This window comes from Physella acuta, unplaced genomic scaffold (assembly GCF_028476545.2).
Source record: "Physella acuta isolate Inbredline_101_S28 unplaced genomic scaffold, ASM2847654v3 ptg000473l, whole genome shotgun sequence".
In the NCBI taxonomy this organism is placed as follows: Eukaryota; Metazoa; Mollusca; class Gastropoda; family Physidae; genus Physella; species Physella acuta.
In genome coordinates this window covers 1370247-1387924 of record NW_026731992.1, presented here as the reverse complement: position 1 = coordinate 1387924, position 17678 = coordinate 1370247, and the positions used below count along the sequence as shown (strand labels likewise).

The window sequence follows — 17678 nt, the reverse complement described above, 5'->3', positions numbered from 1 at the left end:
ATATGGGCTAAAAACTTCTTTTTTTCGAGGTTTTTTGGCTTTTCCGGGAAATCCATGAAAGAAACCCGGAATTTTTATAGCCTATGTTCATCCTCGTAACTTTCTTAACATAATTGCTTTTGGAACTAGTCATCGATATTGCTTCGTTGAGGAGGAGATACGACTTAAAGCTGCGGACACACATCCATCCATTCATTCATCCATACATTCATACATCCAGAAATGACGGGTTAATAAACGCAATTCTCCAGAATGGAAATTGCGCTAAAAATTAGGCCCTAAATGTCTCAATTTTTTTTTCAAGCTTAAGTTTTTATTAGTAAATGTTTATGGCCGCTAATATGACAAAATCGAAATAAATATTGTTTTTTTTTTAAAAAAAAACCGTTAACAATAATGATCGAATCCTTCTCGTCAGACTTATTTGCGTCCAATAGGTTCAGCGGCCACCAACCCTTACTACGCCACTGTAGATCAATCAGTGTATCATGATTTGTATTGCAAGTCCGTGAACGTATTATGTCTGTAGAACATTGTATTTAATTTTGAGACAGCAAAAAGTGAGACATGCTTCAACACGTAAACCTGATCTCCCCTATCTAAACCTCTAGGTCTTATATCTACACTGTTTGATCGGCAGCGACTGGCCTAAACTTGAGATCATTGGTTGTACCGGATAGAAGAATACAACAAAGAATTGTGGGAATGACGTCAGGTACGAGCCCAGAAGAAGACAACTGAGTGTGAAATGTTAACGACAATATTTACCTAAAAAAGCTTTTATTTAAAATTGCTCTTATTGAATATTGTTTTCTTAGCAATAATGATTAATACCGTTTTGAAGTAATGGCTCGAATAAGGTGCAATTATTGTCAAAACGAGATATTTGGGCACCGCTTACGATGCACGGAATGTATCGACTTTGACCTTTGTTTACAGGCAAGTGTGACGTCACATACGCGTAGCCATATATTTATTGATGATTTTGAGGCTATTCAGTATTCAGGTCAAAGCACTTGTTATTAAAAATGCTTTTAGCAATATTTTTTCTTTTCAGTGTTTTTCTTTGGGGGCTGAAATCGCTACACATAGACGAGAGCATTCTTTCACTATAAAGGTATTTTTCCCTCTTCACTTAACATTTTTTCATGATTTGATTGTGTGAATATTTTTGGTTTGGTTTAGGCTTTAGTTAGGGCAGTTCATTTTACTTTTAGGCCTAGATCTAGATCTAGTTACTAACTAGGCTAGTTAGTAGATCTAGTTAGAGTCTGTTAGAGTTAGAATAATAGTCAAGTCAAGTTTATCTAGTAATATATTATATAATTAATATAAATATGTCATCTAGATCTACTATTGTATATCTATAATATAGTTAAGTGTATAGGCCTATGCCTACCTGACCTGTGTATTAGTGTAGATTCTATATAAATTAATATATATATTCAAGTTGAAGGTCTAATTCTAATCTTGAAAAACTTGTTTATTCATTTTATTGTGACTGTCACAATTGTTTCAGAATGACCAAGGACCTTGTATATTTGAAGATTCTCAGAGATGGTCACTTGCAGAGGAGAATATGTTGTTAGATGCTGTTGAACAGTATGGCTTTGGAAACTGGTAAATCATGTCAATTTTTTTCTACTCAGAACAAAAACTCTGACAATATATGTATGTTGGATGCTGCAATATTTCTTTCATGAGAATGTATTTATTAATTAAATGAGAGTTTAATGCACCCTCCTGAAATTCCATTTTTATATTTGTTAACTTTACGAAGTTTCGATAATGGGTCATCCATAAATGACATCACACTCCTCTGGGGAGAGTGGGTTGCGTAGTTTTGTGATGAGGGGGAGAGGGGTCAGATAGTTTGACGACGACCCCTTATTGAAATTTAATGAAATTTTAGACAACTGTTTTTGTAAATTGAAATTGATTAATTTACTCTTTGTTGACCGAGCTCAGACAATATTTTAGAAAGAAATCGATGTTTTAGGGGGAGGGGGTATGGCTGTTTGTGGTGATGGGGAGGTTAAAATTGTCAAAAAGTAAAGCGCAAGACATCATTTATGGATGACCCTTAAAGCCTAAACACTCATGAAATCCTTCTGAAATTACAAAACTGTCCTGTAATTAAGATCTGTAATTAGGCAATGTATATTGTAGGTCAACAAACATATCCAATTTATCTACCTGTATTTTTATTCACTTTCCATTAAAACGGTTTTGAAATTTTTGCAAATGTTGACAATTAGGGCTTGACTTACCCGCCCCTCCGTGTAACTACGGTCCCTGATATCTAAACTTGTGTGAACTCACAGTGACCTCAAGTACAGAGTTGGTACTGCTGGTCTTGAGAGGTGGGGATAAAAGTTACAGTACAGTTCATGCTATCATGTATTAAAATAGGCTTACTGATGTCTGGACTACTGTGACCTCACCCTTACCCCTCCACCATCTTGTTGTGTGGGGGTGGGGATACTTGTAATTTTTAATAGTAGACAAAAGTTTCTGCACTATGAGCAAAAATTATGGTGTGGTCACAACCTGCAGAGTGTTTTTTTTTTTTTTTGCTCTAAATTTTTATTTTCAAGTAGCCTATTATTTGAAACACTACTTACTAGATCTAGGACTTAGGGTTTATAAGTCTCTAGGCTACTCAACAACAGCAGACATAAATTAGTAGATTACATTATTATTCCTTTAAAGTAATTATTATTATGTCTAATGGATAGTACTGCTATTTTAGTATTCTAGAACTATATTTTGGAAAGGAATAAATCAGTATGTAAATGTTAAGCATTGCAAGCTACACATCATGTTATATAATTAGTAGACCTATATTGGAAGTATGTTTTTAGAGAAATGTTACATTTTTTTCAATGTCTATATAAGAGGGTGGATGGGGAGGGTCACCCATTTTGCAACAGAAGGTATAAGGTGATTCAAATCCCAATATTTTGTTAACTATACGTTTTTAAGACCCCTTAACACAATGTTTACTTGTATACTATATATGTCTAGAAAAAAATTCAACAAGTTAATGTTATATTATGTGAACATTTTTCACACAGAACTTGTATACTTGTAGCAAGTTTTTTTCTAGATATGTCTGATACATGTCTCAAGTGTAAAGGGCTTGACAGTTTGAATAGTCTGGGAAAAGTCTGGAATTTAGAAAAGTGAATTTCGCACTTCAATATGTCTTGAACAACACATGTTTTTTTTTAAAAAGGATGTATAAATTCTAGACATAAAACTTTTCTACAATATCCATGTTTCAAAACCTTAAGTGAATTTTACTTCCAACTATTTCACCCCCACGAGCTGGGTAACTCTGGCCATATGTGTGCAGCTAGTTTACAAAAGTAACCCAGAAGCTTTTATTTAGTATGTCTGTATTTTTTTTGTTTGCTTGTGGGTTGTGGAAAATCTTGTAACTCAATTTTAACCTGCTTCTAATGCAGCAATTTAACTTTCCAGATACATTTATTTTATCACAGATGACAATGCAAGATTATTTATTTTTAAATCAAACTGTTCTGATTAATTTATTAGGTTTGTATTAACATTTAATTTAAAAATTAAGAAATTCTGTATTACAAGAGGGCACAATCAGATTAAATACTAGCTGGATCAGCTAACTAAAGGTGGTGAAATGTTTGTCACACAATCAGATTAAATACTAGCTGGATCAGCTAACTAAAGGTGGTGAAATGTTTGTCACACAATCAGATTAAATACTAGCTGGATCAGCTAACTAAAGATGTAGAAATGTTTGTCACACAATCAGATTAAATACTAGCTGGATCAGCTAACTAAAGGTAGTGAAATGTTTGTCACACAATCAGATTAAATACTAGCTGGATCAGCTAACTAAAGGTGGTGAAATGTTTGTCACACAATCAGATTAAATACTAGCTGGATCAGCTAACTAAAGGTGGTGAAATGTTTGTCACACAATCAGATTAAATACTAGCTGGATCAGCTAACTAAAGATGGAGAAATGTTTGTCACACAATCAGATTAAATACTAGCTGGATCAGCTAACTAAAGGTGGTGAAATGTTTGTCACACAATCAGATTAAATACTAGCTGGATCAGCTAACTAAAGATGTAGAAATGTTTGTCACACAATCAGATTAAATACTAGCTGGATCAGCTAACTAAAGGTGGTGAAATGTTTGTCACACAATCAGATTAAATACTAGCTGGATCAGCTAACTAAAGATGTAGAAATGTTTGTCACACAATCAGATTAAATACTAGCTGGATCAGCTAACTAAAGGTGGTGAAATGTTTGTCACACAATCAGATTATATACTAGCTGGATCAGCTAACTAAAGATGTAGAAATGTTTGTCACACAATCAGATTAAATACTAGCTGGATCAGCTAACTAAAGGTGGTGAAATGTTTGTCACACAATCAGATTATATACTAGCTGGATCAGCTAACTAAAGGTGGTGAAATGTTTGTCACGGCGGGTAAAAGATTTCTTGCTCAAGAGTAGACTGTGGACAAAGAAGGAGCAAATAATTGTCTCTGAGGTATGGGTTCAACTTCATTTAGGAAAAATTACTAAAAATTAGTAAAGTGAAAAATTAAACAAATAATAAAAGAACCTTTTTTAATAATGAGCTTTTAAATGCACAGAAAATAAGAAAAACACTTTTTTTTAAAAAATAAAAACTTTGGTCAGTAAAATATGTAAGAGATCTCATAAGTGACTAAAGCTTTTATTTTCTTATTTTCAGTGCATTTCAAACTTGTTATTATAAAGGCTTTTCAATTGTTGTATTCATAAATCTAGTACTAGGTGGACCAAACTGCTCAATGACATTAGGTGAGGTGGCTAGCTATTATTTGCTATTTGTGATGGGCAGAGGAAATTGACTAATTCATTGACATCATTTAGTATGTTATGGGTGACTGCTAATACCATGTCATCATGGTTCTTCATAGGAGTATCTCTTGGTAGTTCATAAATGTCATATGTTTTGATAATTTAGTACTTTTCTTTTTGTGTGGATTTATTGTAATTTTTTTAATGCTCTTTTAAGAGTGCTTTATATAAAAAGCCTATTGATTTGGTCAGTAAATTAGGTAATGGTAGCATGAATATTTTTTAAATTTTAGATTAAGTTTTGGATGTTAAGCAGCCCTGGAAAAGTTATTTTCTTACATTTGGCTTGAGAAAGATATATATATATATATATATATATATATATATATATATATATATATATATATATATATATATATATATATATATATATATATATATAAAAATAGCCCAATTGCTTAAAATAAAAAAACATTGTAGTTCAATTAAAATGAGAGTAGAGTGTTGCATTATTTTATAATAAATAATTGTAAAACATCTGTCTTAAGTAGTGAGGGATCTATTCAAAGAAAATCAGGAATATAGTTTTCATAAAGCAGTATACATCCTGTCAGAATTAGCAGTGTGCTACTGAATGTTCTAATCAACCAGTGTGCTACTGAATGTTCTAATCAACCAGTGTGCTACTGAATGTTCTAATCAACCAGTGTTCTACTGAATGCTCTAATCAACCAGTGTGCTACTGAATGCTCTAATCAACCAGTGTGCTACTGAATGCTCTAATCAAGCAGTGTGCTACTGAATGCTCTAATCAACCAGTGTGCTACTGAATGCTCTAATCAACCAGTGCTCTAATCAAGCAGTGTGCTACTGAATGCTCTAATCAACCAGTGTGCTACTGAATGCTCTAATCAACCAGTGTTCTAATCAACCAGTGTTCTAATCCAGCATATTTTTATTTACAGGAATGGAGCATCTGCACACCTGGAGACCAGGACATCAGTAGAATGTGAAGAGCATTATCGGCGCTTTTACATTAATGGTGTCATTGGTGATGGTATTGTTGCTTTTATCTTTATACTTTTCAAATATTGGTATTTTATTTTATTTTTTTGTAGTTCCGTTAAAAAGTTAATGAAATTACTTAAATGAGTGATAGTATATAAAAAAACAACCTTGTCCTACCAGCTACACTACAAGAAGTTCCCAGACCTAGTATCACAGATCATACAAGTGCAAATGGAGGTACAACTCTTTATTTTTTTCATAGCTTTCTTTACTTACCACTAATGGTTCATGAAAATATTCCTTTACAAAATTCTTTCTGTTATGTGAATTTGGAATGTTGGTGTGCTATAAAATTTGTTGTGAAATTGTATGTGGACAGGTTCATTTTTTTTTCTGACAGTCGTAGAAGGAAATGTCTAAAAATTGTTTTTTTTGGTCTATCTTAGCTTTGGCAGGTCCACTGTCTCCAAGTCTAACCATTCCTATCACCCCATTAGAGATTGGCCAACAGCAACAACAGGAGTTGGGCTATATGCCATTAAGGGATGATTTTGAAAGGGTTAGTTGATGAGAATACTCACTCACTTTCAAATATTTAAGTCAGGCTTCAGTTTTGAGGTTTAGTCATGTAGGTTTTATTTGAATAGCTAATCCTCAAATGTGCTAGTTTTATTAAGAAGGGAAATACCTGTACCATTGCAGAATGTATTTGACTGAGCTCTAAACTCATACACTACTTCTCATATGACTGAGTATTGTGAAGTCTCTAGGTTTAAACATTTTAAAACAATGATTTTGGGAGTCAAAATAAATGAGTGTCATATGACTGAGTATTGTGAAGTCTCTAGGTTTAAACATTTTAAAACAATGATTTTGGGAGTCAAAATAAATGAGTGTCATATGACTGAGTATTGTAAGGTCTCAGGGTTTAAACATTTTAAAACAATGATTTTGGGAGTCAAAATAAATGAGTGTCACCCCTGTATTTACAATATTTTGTATGCTACTAAATGGTTGGCAGATCATTTTAATGTCTGCTCTCTGATGTTTACCGTTAATTTTTTTTTTTGTTACCAATTAGCCTGCATATCCGATATCCAAAAGAATTTGTTAAATAGGTATACTTTGTAGTCCAAGCCAAAGTTAATATTTAGCTCCATAATAAACAGTTGTTGTGAGTTTCTCCCAGTGAATTGTACAATTTTTTTTTTTAAATTTAAATCAACAAAAATGTTATTCTATTTTCAAATATCCAGAAAACCTTCCAAAAATAATGTTTTTAAACCTCCAAATTTTTTTTTTTAATCCTGGAATTTTTTGGTTATCAGCTCCACATAATATCTGCATTATGTGTAGAAATTTAAAATATGTAATTATTTACAGAATAATTTTCAGAAATGTCTTAGATAAATTTATTTAAAGATTTAACTCTGCTCTGATACCATGGGGTCTATTTGACCTCAGCCATTTTTAGAGCAATTTATTTTGAAAACTACCAGGATTAGTGACCTCACCTGCCATGTATTTTTTCATAAGGCTTTCCTAAGTACGTTACACATGTTTGATACTTTCAAAGTATTACCGGGTATTTATTATTTAGATTTTTGTTCGCTTGGGGTCATATAAGACCCCATAGTACCGTCAATGTGATATGATATTTTCCCCTTAATATACCGACACAAACAGCAAGCACCACACATTCTCATCCAGGACTACGCTAGAGAGTGTTTGTCCCAGATCATGTGACAAGAAAAGCAAACTAGTCTAAAATGACTGTAATCATTTGGTGTGAGAAGAACATACAAAGCTAGTACACAATCAATGCCAGCAATAACAATTTCATACAGTGGTTAAAATAACAAAAATTTTCTCATTGAACTGTGAAATATTTATTTGGATGTACTAACACTCTTATTAGGTCAGGGTAAACAATAAATAATAATAGAGTTCAGTTATTCTGGTCAAAAAGACTATTTATGACCTACCAAAAAGGTAATTTTTTTTAAGGTAACAGAGCAAGGTTAAATTTAATTTAATTAATGATGCATTCATTTATATTCATATGTAATAACACACTATTAATTATCCACCTTGAGAACAAACACTTTATTTTTCTATGGAAGATGTTTTGTGAGACTGTTGCCAGTTGAAAACTTTAATGCATTATAAAGTTAATTTTAAGGATGCATCTGTTATTTTTAATTAGGTTCCTACCGTATTATCAATTTTCAATAGGATATGCTTGACAGTTCTTCTAATTTGAGAACATTATGAATTTATCTAGATCTAGACCTAACTAAAAATAATTAGCTAAAAACAACATTAAATAATTGAGGTTCTTTACTAAACTTTTTAGGCCTTAAAAATTTCATATAAATCTTAGTTTCATAACATTGGAATAGCTTAAATTACGATAAAATTTAATTTAAAATATTTTGCGTAACTTTACTTTATGGTGAAGAGTGGCCTGCCTTCAAAATTTTCAGATAGTACAAAATATCACCAAATGGTACGTGCCTTGCAAGTGGCATATGTTCAAAAGACATACAGTCAGTGTTAATTGTTTTGGTTTAATTTTCCTACATAGAAAGTTCACAGCAGGAATGCACATGCATGGGAATGGTTCTAATTCAATCTTATTTTGACGTTAGCTGTAATAATTTATATATTTGTTATTCACTAGAGGTTCAAGCTTAGAAAATATTATAGGAAGAAATTATTTTTAAATGACAAAAACATGTTGGCTGAAGTGTCATCTTTTTTATGACACTTCATTGGTCTAATTTTTGCTAAATTTTCATTTACTATTATATTACAAATAAAAACATTTTTTCTCTTAATTACATCTCTGAAAGTATAATAGACTGTCATTTTAATACATTCTTATCTAATATCACTGTAAGCACAAGTTTGATCTGTTATGTTCTTAGCCCAGACCTAGCCAAATGTCTCTTTAGCCCAGACATGGCCCACTGTACCATTGACCCAGACATGGCCCACTGTACCATTGGCCCAGGCATGGCCCACTGTACCATTGGCCCAGGCATGGCCCACTGTACCATTGGCCCAGGCATGGCCCACTGTACCATTGGCCCAGACATGGCCCACTGTACCATTGGCCCAGGCATGGCCCACTGTACCATTGGCCCAGCCATGGCCCACTGTACCATTGGCCCAGGCATGGCCCACTGTACCATTGGCCCAGGCATGGCCCACTGTACCATTGGCCCAGGCATGGCCCACTGTACCATTGGCCCAGGCATGGCCCACTGTACCATTGGCCCAGCCATGGCCCACTGTACCATTGGCCCAGAAGTTTTGCAGCACTCCTTTCAAAGATAGTTTTATTATTTTTCAGGAGCATGACAATGAAGCCGAGTCATTGGTCAGTAGTCTGACAATCAACCACGATGATGATGACATAGACATCGGTAAAAAAATATTTTAAATTTCATCTTAATGAGCCTAACATCAGTGTAGCTTTTTTGCAAACTATTTTGCAAAATAGGAATTTATCAAAATTAAACCAAGTTTTAATGCGGAAAAAGTATACACAATAAAATGACGTCATTGATCCTAGAGTAAAAAAAAATGCCAAAAACAATACACAATAATAATGATGTCATTGATACTACACTAACATTACCGCCTAATTTATTTGTCTAATCTTAAAAGTGGTGTGCATGCAGAGTTCTTTCCAAATACTTTATTTACTTATTTTCACAACAAACATGGCTTCCATTCTAAAGTTTAACGCATTATAAAGTTAAATTTTCTGTCTGCTAAAGCGTAGGTGACATCTTTTTAAAATGTGAATGATAAAGTTGCCCTTTGGGACTTATTGCGGGACATGGGTGTGAAGTAGAGTTGACCTATTTGTGTGGCATGAGCATATGCAAGGATATTGTGGTGGGACCCATGATCAGCCAAACATTTTTTTAATAGACAAACTTGTGGGCTGATGTCTTTTTTCATGTGGGACCTGGCTTTTTGTGGCAAGGGGAGGGGAAAGGAAAGAGAAAAATTGGCGAACAAACGTGACGTCATTTATGGATGACCCCCCAAACCCACAGTTATCCAAGGATAACGGGTAGTCTAGTAAAATATGATTGTTAACTCTAGCCTTTGCTTTCCATAGCTGTAAAACTTGCCCAAATTTGCAAGTACAGGCTACGCTTACACGAAAGGGAGCGTAGGAAAAGACTAGCAGGAGAATATGGTTTAACTGCTGCAGGAATTCCATCCATTTCAAAAGCTGCTAAAACCCCACACTCCAAGAAAAAAAGTGGCAAAACAGGAAGGCAAGTACTTGTTACCATGTTATGGTGATGGTGTGAGGCACATTTGTCATGTTATGGTGATGGTGTGAGGCACATTTGTCATGTTATGGCGATGGTGTGAGGCACATTTGTCATGTTATGGCGATGGTGTGAGGCACATTTGTCATGTTATGGTGATGGTGTGAGGCACATTTGTCATGTTATGGTGATGGTGTGAGGCACATTTGTCATGTTATGGTGATGGTGTGAGACATTCTTCAAATTTTATTCTGAATTATATAGGGAACTACAAGAAAGACTGAAGCCTTTTTCCCAGTTTCATCTAAGGGCTGAACATCAAATGTTATTCAGTAACATCAAAAGTAAGTTTGTCTCCATTTCCTTTCTTGGTTCTGATTCAGTTGTATATTCCATTTTTCTATAGCAGCAGCTTACATATTGTGAGCTTATACTAATCATCAAACATAAACACGTGTTGAATAGCATACATTACTCAACAACAAACATAAGGCTGTCCCGTATTTATATGCACACACATTAATCAAATATTTTTGTATTTGAAAGGTTACTCAACATTATAAAATGAAAAGAAGAAAGAAACTTTGAATTGGATATTGTTTGTTTCAGGGGAAAAAGAATTAAAAGCAAGAATCAAAGAACTAATGCGTCTTAGAAAGAATGGCATAACAAAATTAGAAGGTATTTTTATTTTTTTTAGTTTCTAATCTGACATGGTTGGTCATCATCTACTGCACGTTTAGTTCTTTTATGGAGAGCAATTTAACAGTATAAGATTTCTGTGCTCTCTCTGGCTTGAATCAATTGGATAACTTACAAAATTTTAAACAAAAAAGCCATCAGATGATTAAAAATGCAAGTCCTTTTGTCAAATCAAAATGTAAGAGTCAAATCTATTTTAACCATTAATGACCCATTCAATCTACCAAAACGCCATCCTTGATCTCCCAATGTAAGGAGCATAACTCTGTATGAACTAGTGGACCCTTTCTCATAATATTCGTTTTTGTTTAAATGAAATTAACAATTAAGATAAAAACTACTGCTCAACGTTGGAATTAAATCTGGCTTTCCAACAGTATTAAATAGAATATAATTTATTCGGTAGAAGTACAGTATAGGGGCCTTGAACATATTATTAATAACAAGATGTTGAGGTTAGTAAAATGTTTACTATTTAACAGTTGGCTGACTGTACACTAAACTCAGTATAGGATGTTGTTAAAAGTTCAATAGTACAGGTGTACTCAAACATTTCTGTATTACCAATAGAAGACAAAGTGTGTCTATTGTCACTATAATATCAAGTATTGGTAACATAAGCAGTTGTTTGGTACTGTGGTTTATGTGCATTGGGGTGGGTGGGGGTTCCAAAAAACATTATGGGGTAGAGAAGGGTCTAAAAATGTTTTTAACTAATTACATTATATGCACCATCCTTTAATTATTAGTTTTTGTTTGAAGATTGTTACAAAGATAATAAGTTCACTAAAATACTCTATGTAAAACATGATATAACTCAGAACCTCTAAAGGTAATGAAATAGTTGTAAATTTTATTTTAAAATTCTGTGCAACATTAAATTTCAGGCTTTGAAGAATTTCAAATATTGATTTCAGGATTGCTAAATATTTGTAGATGGATTTTCAGGATTGACTTTAAAAATGAGAGGCACCCCTACATTTGTGTTGATGCAGTCTCACTTCTACTAGAGCTATTAATCAAACATCCTTTTTTAATGCTTGATTGTGGTTAATAAAAAGTTGTTTAGATTTGCTGCAACAGATCTTAAATCTTTTATACCACACACTGCCATGCTTGTTTTCTTGTTTTGTTGATAGATGAAGAGATATATGAATCAGAAAAGTTTAAGAGAGAAAAGAGAAAAGAAACTAAGAAAAAGCTGGTGAGTGCAATCTTCACAGCTCAGTTGCTAAGGCCCCGAAATCGTAAGTGAACATTTTGAAGTAAATCTGCCAACAATTAGAGCCCCAATACAAACTATTTTCTTGTGAATCCTTGAGCTGTGTATTGACCATGTCGTACTGAGCATATGTTGAGAAGTTTGTGAATAAAAAGACTGCTGTGTTGTTTTTTAACTGTGTGAAGATGGCTCTGCTCATCCCTAGCATCATATGCAATACAATCCCTGAATGTCATTTGTTTGTCCACACTTGCTTGAATGGATGGCATGATTATGCTGATCTCATCAAGTTGAGCCAAAAATTAATAGACTACTGCTTGAGTAGTTGTCAGTGTTGCATTGGGGCTCTCTTGGGGGCAGTTGCCTTGTATGTTTTATTGTTTTGTCATCAGCACATTATTTACATTTTCTTGAGTCAAATATCTCCTGCACAACAGCAGCTAAATGTCTCCACCCACATTCCCTGTGGGGAAGTATTCCTCTTATCTATGTCACTCATGCTTCCAGTATTTTGTTCCCCTATCTCATGTCATTTTTATAGCTAGCAATCCCAACATGAACATGTGTGATTGACATGCTACATAGCCACCCTAGCATGTATGATTGACATGCTACATAGCCACCCTAACATGTATGATTGACATGCTACATTGTCACCCTAACATGTGTGATTGACATGCTACATAGCCACCCTAACATGTATGATTGACATGCTGCATTGTCACCCTAATATGTATGATTGACATGCTACATAGCCACCCTAACATGTATGATTGACATGCTACATAGCCACCCTAGCATGTATGATTGACATGCTACATAGCCACCCTAACATGTATGATTGACATGCTACATTGTCACCCTAACATGTGTGATTGACATGCTACATAGCCACCCTAACATGTATGATTGACATGCTACATTGTCACCCTAACATGTATGATTGACATGCTACATAGCCACCCTAACACGTATGATTGACATGCTACATTGTCACCCTAACATGTATGATTGACATGCTACATAGCCACCCTAACACGTAGGATTGACATGCTGCATTGTCACCCTAACATGTATGATTGACATGCTACATAGCCACCCTAACATGTATGATTGACATGCTACATAGCCACCCTAACATGTATGATTGACATGCTACATAGCCACCCTAACATGTATGATTGACATGCTACATAGCCACCCTAACATGTATGATTGACATGCTACATAGCCACCCTAACATGTATGATTGACATGCTACATAGCCACCCTAACATGTATGATTGACATGCTACATAGCCACCCTAACATGTATGATTGACATGCTACATAGCCACCCTAACATGTATGATTGACATGCTACATAGCCACCCTAAATGTATGACACCCTAACATGAACTATTGACATGATTCAGAGACATCCTAACATTGCAAGATTCAAGAGGAACTTGATTTTAAAATAAACCTCAATAATCAAATAATTTTTCCCCTTTTCTTCATGTAGGTGACCTCTTTAACGCCAAAGAGGAATTCCCAAGTCTCCAAAAAGGCAGAGTATGAGTAGTAGTTTATTTATTCTTTAACTGTCCTAAAATGTAGATAGAACAACCAGCTACAATGATAAAACATTTTATTTACTTTATAAAAAGAGATGTCTAATGGAAAATCAATAACATTATTGTAAACAAAGTTTATGTCCACCATTCTAAGTAGAAGTAATTTAAACATTTTTGATGTGAGTTATTTTGGATACTGAACTAGGGTAAAACAAGAAAAAATGGATACATCTTCAGAAGAAAGCGCAGAAAAAGTTTCAGGAAAAGGTGAGGAAGGTGTAACAGAATCTCACAGGGAAATCAACAACAGCATGCCAGGATTTGAGTTGATTTCAGAAAATGAAAAAAAGGTATTTCTTTATAGCTCTATTAATTGCTACACTACCAAAGACACATTTGAATTTTTGCACTTTTCCAGAAACAAGAACTATTATTACTCCAATCTCTGGAAAAGTTTGGCATTCTTTAGAGTAATTTGTTAGTTGAAATTCTAGTAATGTGCTTGGACTGGTTCCACCAGATATATGTAATTTATAGACCTTGTCTCACATGTGATCCACCAGATATATGTAATTTATAGACCTTGTCTCACATGTGATCCACCAGATATATGTAATTTATAGACCTTGTCTCACATGTGATCCACCAGATATATGTAATTTATAGACCTTGTCTCACATGTGATCCACCAGATATATGTAATTTATAGCCCTTGTCTCACATATGATCCACCAGATATGTCATTTATAGCCCTTGTCTCACATGTGATCCACCAGATATATGTAATTTATAGCCCTTGTCTCACATGTGATCCACCAGATATATGTAATTTATAGCCCTTGTCTCACATGTGATCCACCAGATATATGTAATTTATAGACCTTGTCTCACATGTGATCCACCAGATATATGTAATTTATAGACCTTGTCTCACATGTGATCCACCAGATATATGTAATTTATAGCCCTTGTCTCACATGTGATCCACCAGATATATGTAATTTATAGCCCTTGTCTCACATGTGATCCACCAGATATATGTAATTTATAGACCTTGTCTCACATGTGATCCACCAGATATATGTAATTTATAGGCCTTGTCTCACATGTGATCCACCAGATATATGTAATTTATAGACCTTGTCTCACATGTGATCCACCAGATATATGTAATTTATAGACCTTGTCTCACATGTGATCCACCAGATATATGTAATTTATAGACCTTGTCTCACATGTGATCCACCAGATATATGTAATTTATAGCCCTTGTCTCACATATGATCCACCAGATATGTCATTTATAGCCCTTGTCTCACATGTGATCCACCAGATATATGTAATTTATAGCCCTTGTCTCACATGTGATCCACCAGATATATGTAATTTATAGCCCTTGTCTCACATGTGATCCACCAGATATATGTAATTTATAGACCTTGTCTCACATGTGATCCACCAGATATATGTAATTTATAGACCTTGTCTCACATGTGATCCACCAGATATATGTAATTTATAGACCTTGTCTCACATGTGATCCACCAGATATATGTAATTTATAGACCTTGTCTCACATGTGATCCACCAGATATATGTAATTTATAGACCTTGTCTCACATGTGATCCACCAGATATATGTAATTTATAGCCCTTGTCTCACATGTGATCCACCAGATATATGTAATTTATAGACCTTGTCTCACATGTGATCCACCAGATATATGTAATTTATAGACCTTGTCTCACATGTGATCCACCAGATATATGTAATTTATAGACCTTGTCTCACATGTGATCCACCAGATATATGTAATTTATAGCCCTTGTCTCACATATGATCCACCAGATATGTCATTTATAGCCCTTGTCTCACATGTGATCCACCAGATATATGTAATTTATAGCCCTTGTCTCACATGTGATCCACCAGATATATGTAATTTATAGCCCTTGTCTCACATGTGATCCACCAGATATATGTAATTTATAGCCCTTGTCTCACATGTGATCCACCAGATATATGTAATTTATAGCCCTTGTCTCACATGTGATCCACCAGATATATGTAATTTATAGACCTTGTCTCACATGTGATCCACCAGATATATGTAATTTATAGACCTTGTCTCACATGTGATCCACCAGATATATGTAATTTATAGCCCTTGTCTCACATATGATCCACCAGATATATGTAATTTATAGACCTTGTCTCACATGTGATCCACCAGATATATGTAATTTATAGCCCTTGTCTCACATGTGATCCACCAGATATATGTAATTTATAGACCTTGTCTCACATGTGATCCACCAGATATATGTAATTTATAGACCTTGTCTCACATGTGATCCACCAGATATATGTAATTTATAGACCTTGTCTCACATGTGATCCACCAGATATATGTAATTTATAGCCCTTGTCTCACATGTGATCCACCAGATATATGTAATTTATAGACCTTGTCTCACATGTGATCCACCAGATATATGTAATTTATAGACCTTGTCTCACATGTGATCCACCAGATATATGTAATTTATAGACCTTGTCTCACATGTGATCCACCAGATATATGTAATTTATAGACCTTGTCTCACATGTGATCCACCAGATATATGTAATTTATAGACCTTGTCTCACATGTGATCCACCAGATATATGTAATTTATAGACCTTGTCTCACATGTGATCCACCAGATATATGTAATTTATAGACCTTGTCTCACATGTGATCCACCAGATATATGTAATTTATAGACCTTGTCTCACATGTGATCCACCAGATATATGTAATTTATAGACCTTGTCTCACATGTGATCCACCAGATATATGTAATTTATAGACCTTGTCTCACATGTGATCCACCAGATATGTCATTTATAGCCCTTGTCTCACATGTGATCCACCAGATATATGTAAGTTTTCTGTCCTCTAAATAAACTTTTAAATGGTGGAAATTTATTATTTCTTTGACTGTAATGTTAAAATAACATTATAGTGGAACAATTTATTTATTTTTAAAGTTATTTTTAGTTATGTTTTTTTTTTCAGCTCTGCAATTCCATGGGCATGTCACCTGCTAATTATATTACCATCAAGACTTGTATTATAAAAGTAAGTGTTCAAAGTCTGCATCAAGTACAGCCTCCTGCTGAACATTCCCCAAAGCAGTTAGAAATATCGTGGGTTTCAGTGATCATTGATCTCTACTAAGCTGTAACTGTTTTGTGATTGATATGGCTAAGGCAGTAACTGATTGGAATAGTTAAACCCAAATTATGCCTGTCATGGGCAGGAAGAAAAAACTCAAATGTTTTCTGTAATATATTTTCAGGATTACTTACAAAGATGCAGCGGAAAAGATGTTGGAAAATTTCGTTATCCAGGTGGTATGGATAAAACCCACAGAAGAAAGATTATAGGTTTTTTACAGGAAAATTTGTGGATTGGTGCATCTTGATGTATGGTGGACTTAAGTAGGAGTGAGCCACTATTGAACAATGTTTACCCATTGGGAGTGGTCTGATGTACAGAGACACTTTCAAGTTGTGGCTAGTCTGTTTTAAGACTGCCTGATAAGGAGGCTAACACAGATATCAATGTAATTGACTGATTTACTCTTATAAGACTTGATATAGCAGGTCTTAATTAAAGCATTACTTCCTTGGAATGATTAAGTCAATAGGATGGGTTTCAAATCCAACATTTGACTCCTTTCCTAGTCTTGTGTAGTAGTGTGTGCTGAATGTTTGAATAAGTCTTGAGTGGTCACTTGTGTTGAATACATGTACATTTTAATACTTGTTTGTAAGGAATTACTGTTTTCATTGATCATTGGCAGTGTTTTGTTATAGATTGCTTATTTGGGGTGAAGGGTTGATTGTTGTTTTTTTTTTCTTAAACGTGTCAGTTGAATTTTTCGAAGTGATAAAAGTGTTGCCTGATAGTTGTGGTTGATATTATGCTGCTATATCCACTTGTACTATAATGTAGATATTTATCAATGACTAATAAATATATGTCAAACAGTAAC

The 17678-nt window shown here is 34.3% G+C and overlaps 1 protein-coding gene across 2 annotated transcripts; it reads left to right on the top strand.

Moving 5' to 3' along the window:
* The first annotated feature begins 681 nt into the window (after positions 1 to 681).
* On the top strand, positions 682 to 17677 carry LOC131943891 (transcriptional adapter 2-beta). Of its 2 annotated transcripts, XM_059304200.1 has the most exons (15): positions 683 to 939; positions 1058 to 1117; positions 1520 to 1620; positions 5814 to 5905; positions 6037 to 6093; positions 6303 to 6415; positions 9215 to 9287; positions 9995 to 10157; positions 10419 to 10498; positions 10764 to 10835; positions 11996 to 12060; positions 13583 to 13632; positions 13840 to 13984; positions 16697 to 16759; positions 16980 to 17677. In XM_059304200.1, exons 1-15 carry the CDS (start codon positions 847 to 849, stop codon positions 17103 to 17105), a joined length of 1353 nt encoding a protein of 450 aa, XP_059160183.1. In that variant the 5' UTR covers positions 683 to 846; the 3' UTR covers positions 17106 to 17677. The 2 variants fall into 2 exon arrangements, 1 of the variants encoding a protein (XP_059160183.1); XR_009386960.1 differs by lacking the exon at positions 16980 to 17677 and having other exon boundaries at positions 682 to 939; positions 11996 to 12103.
* Position 17678: the final 1 nt, after the last annotated feature.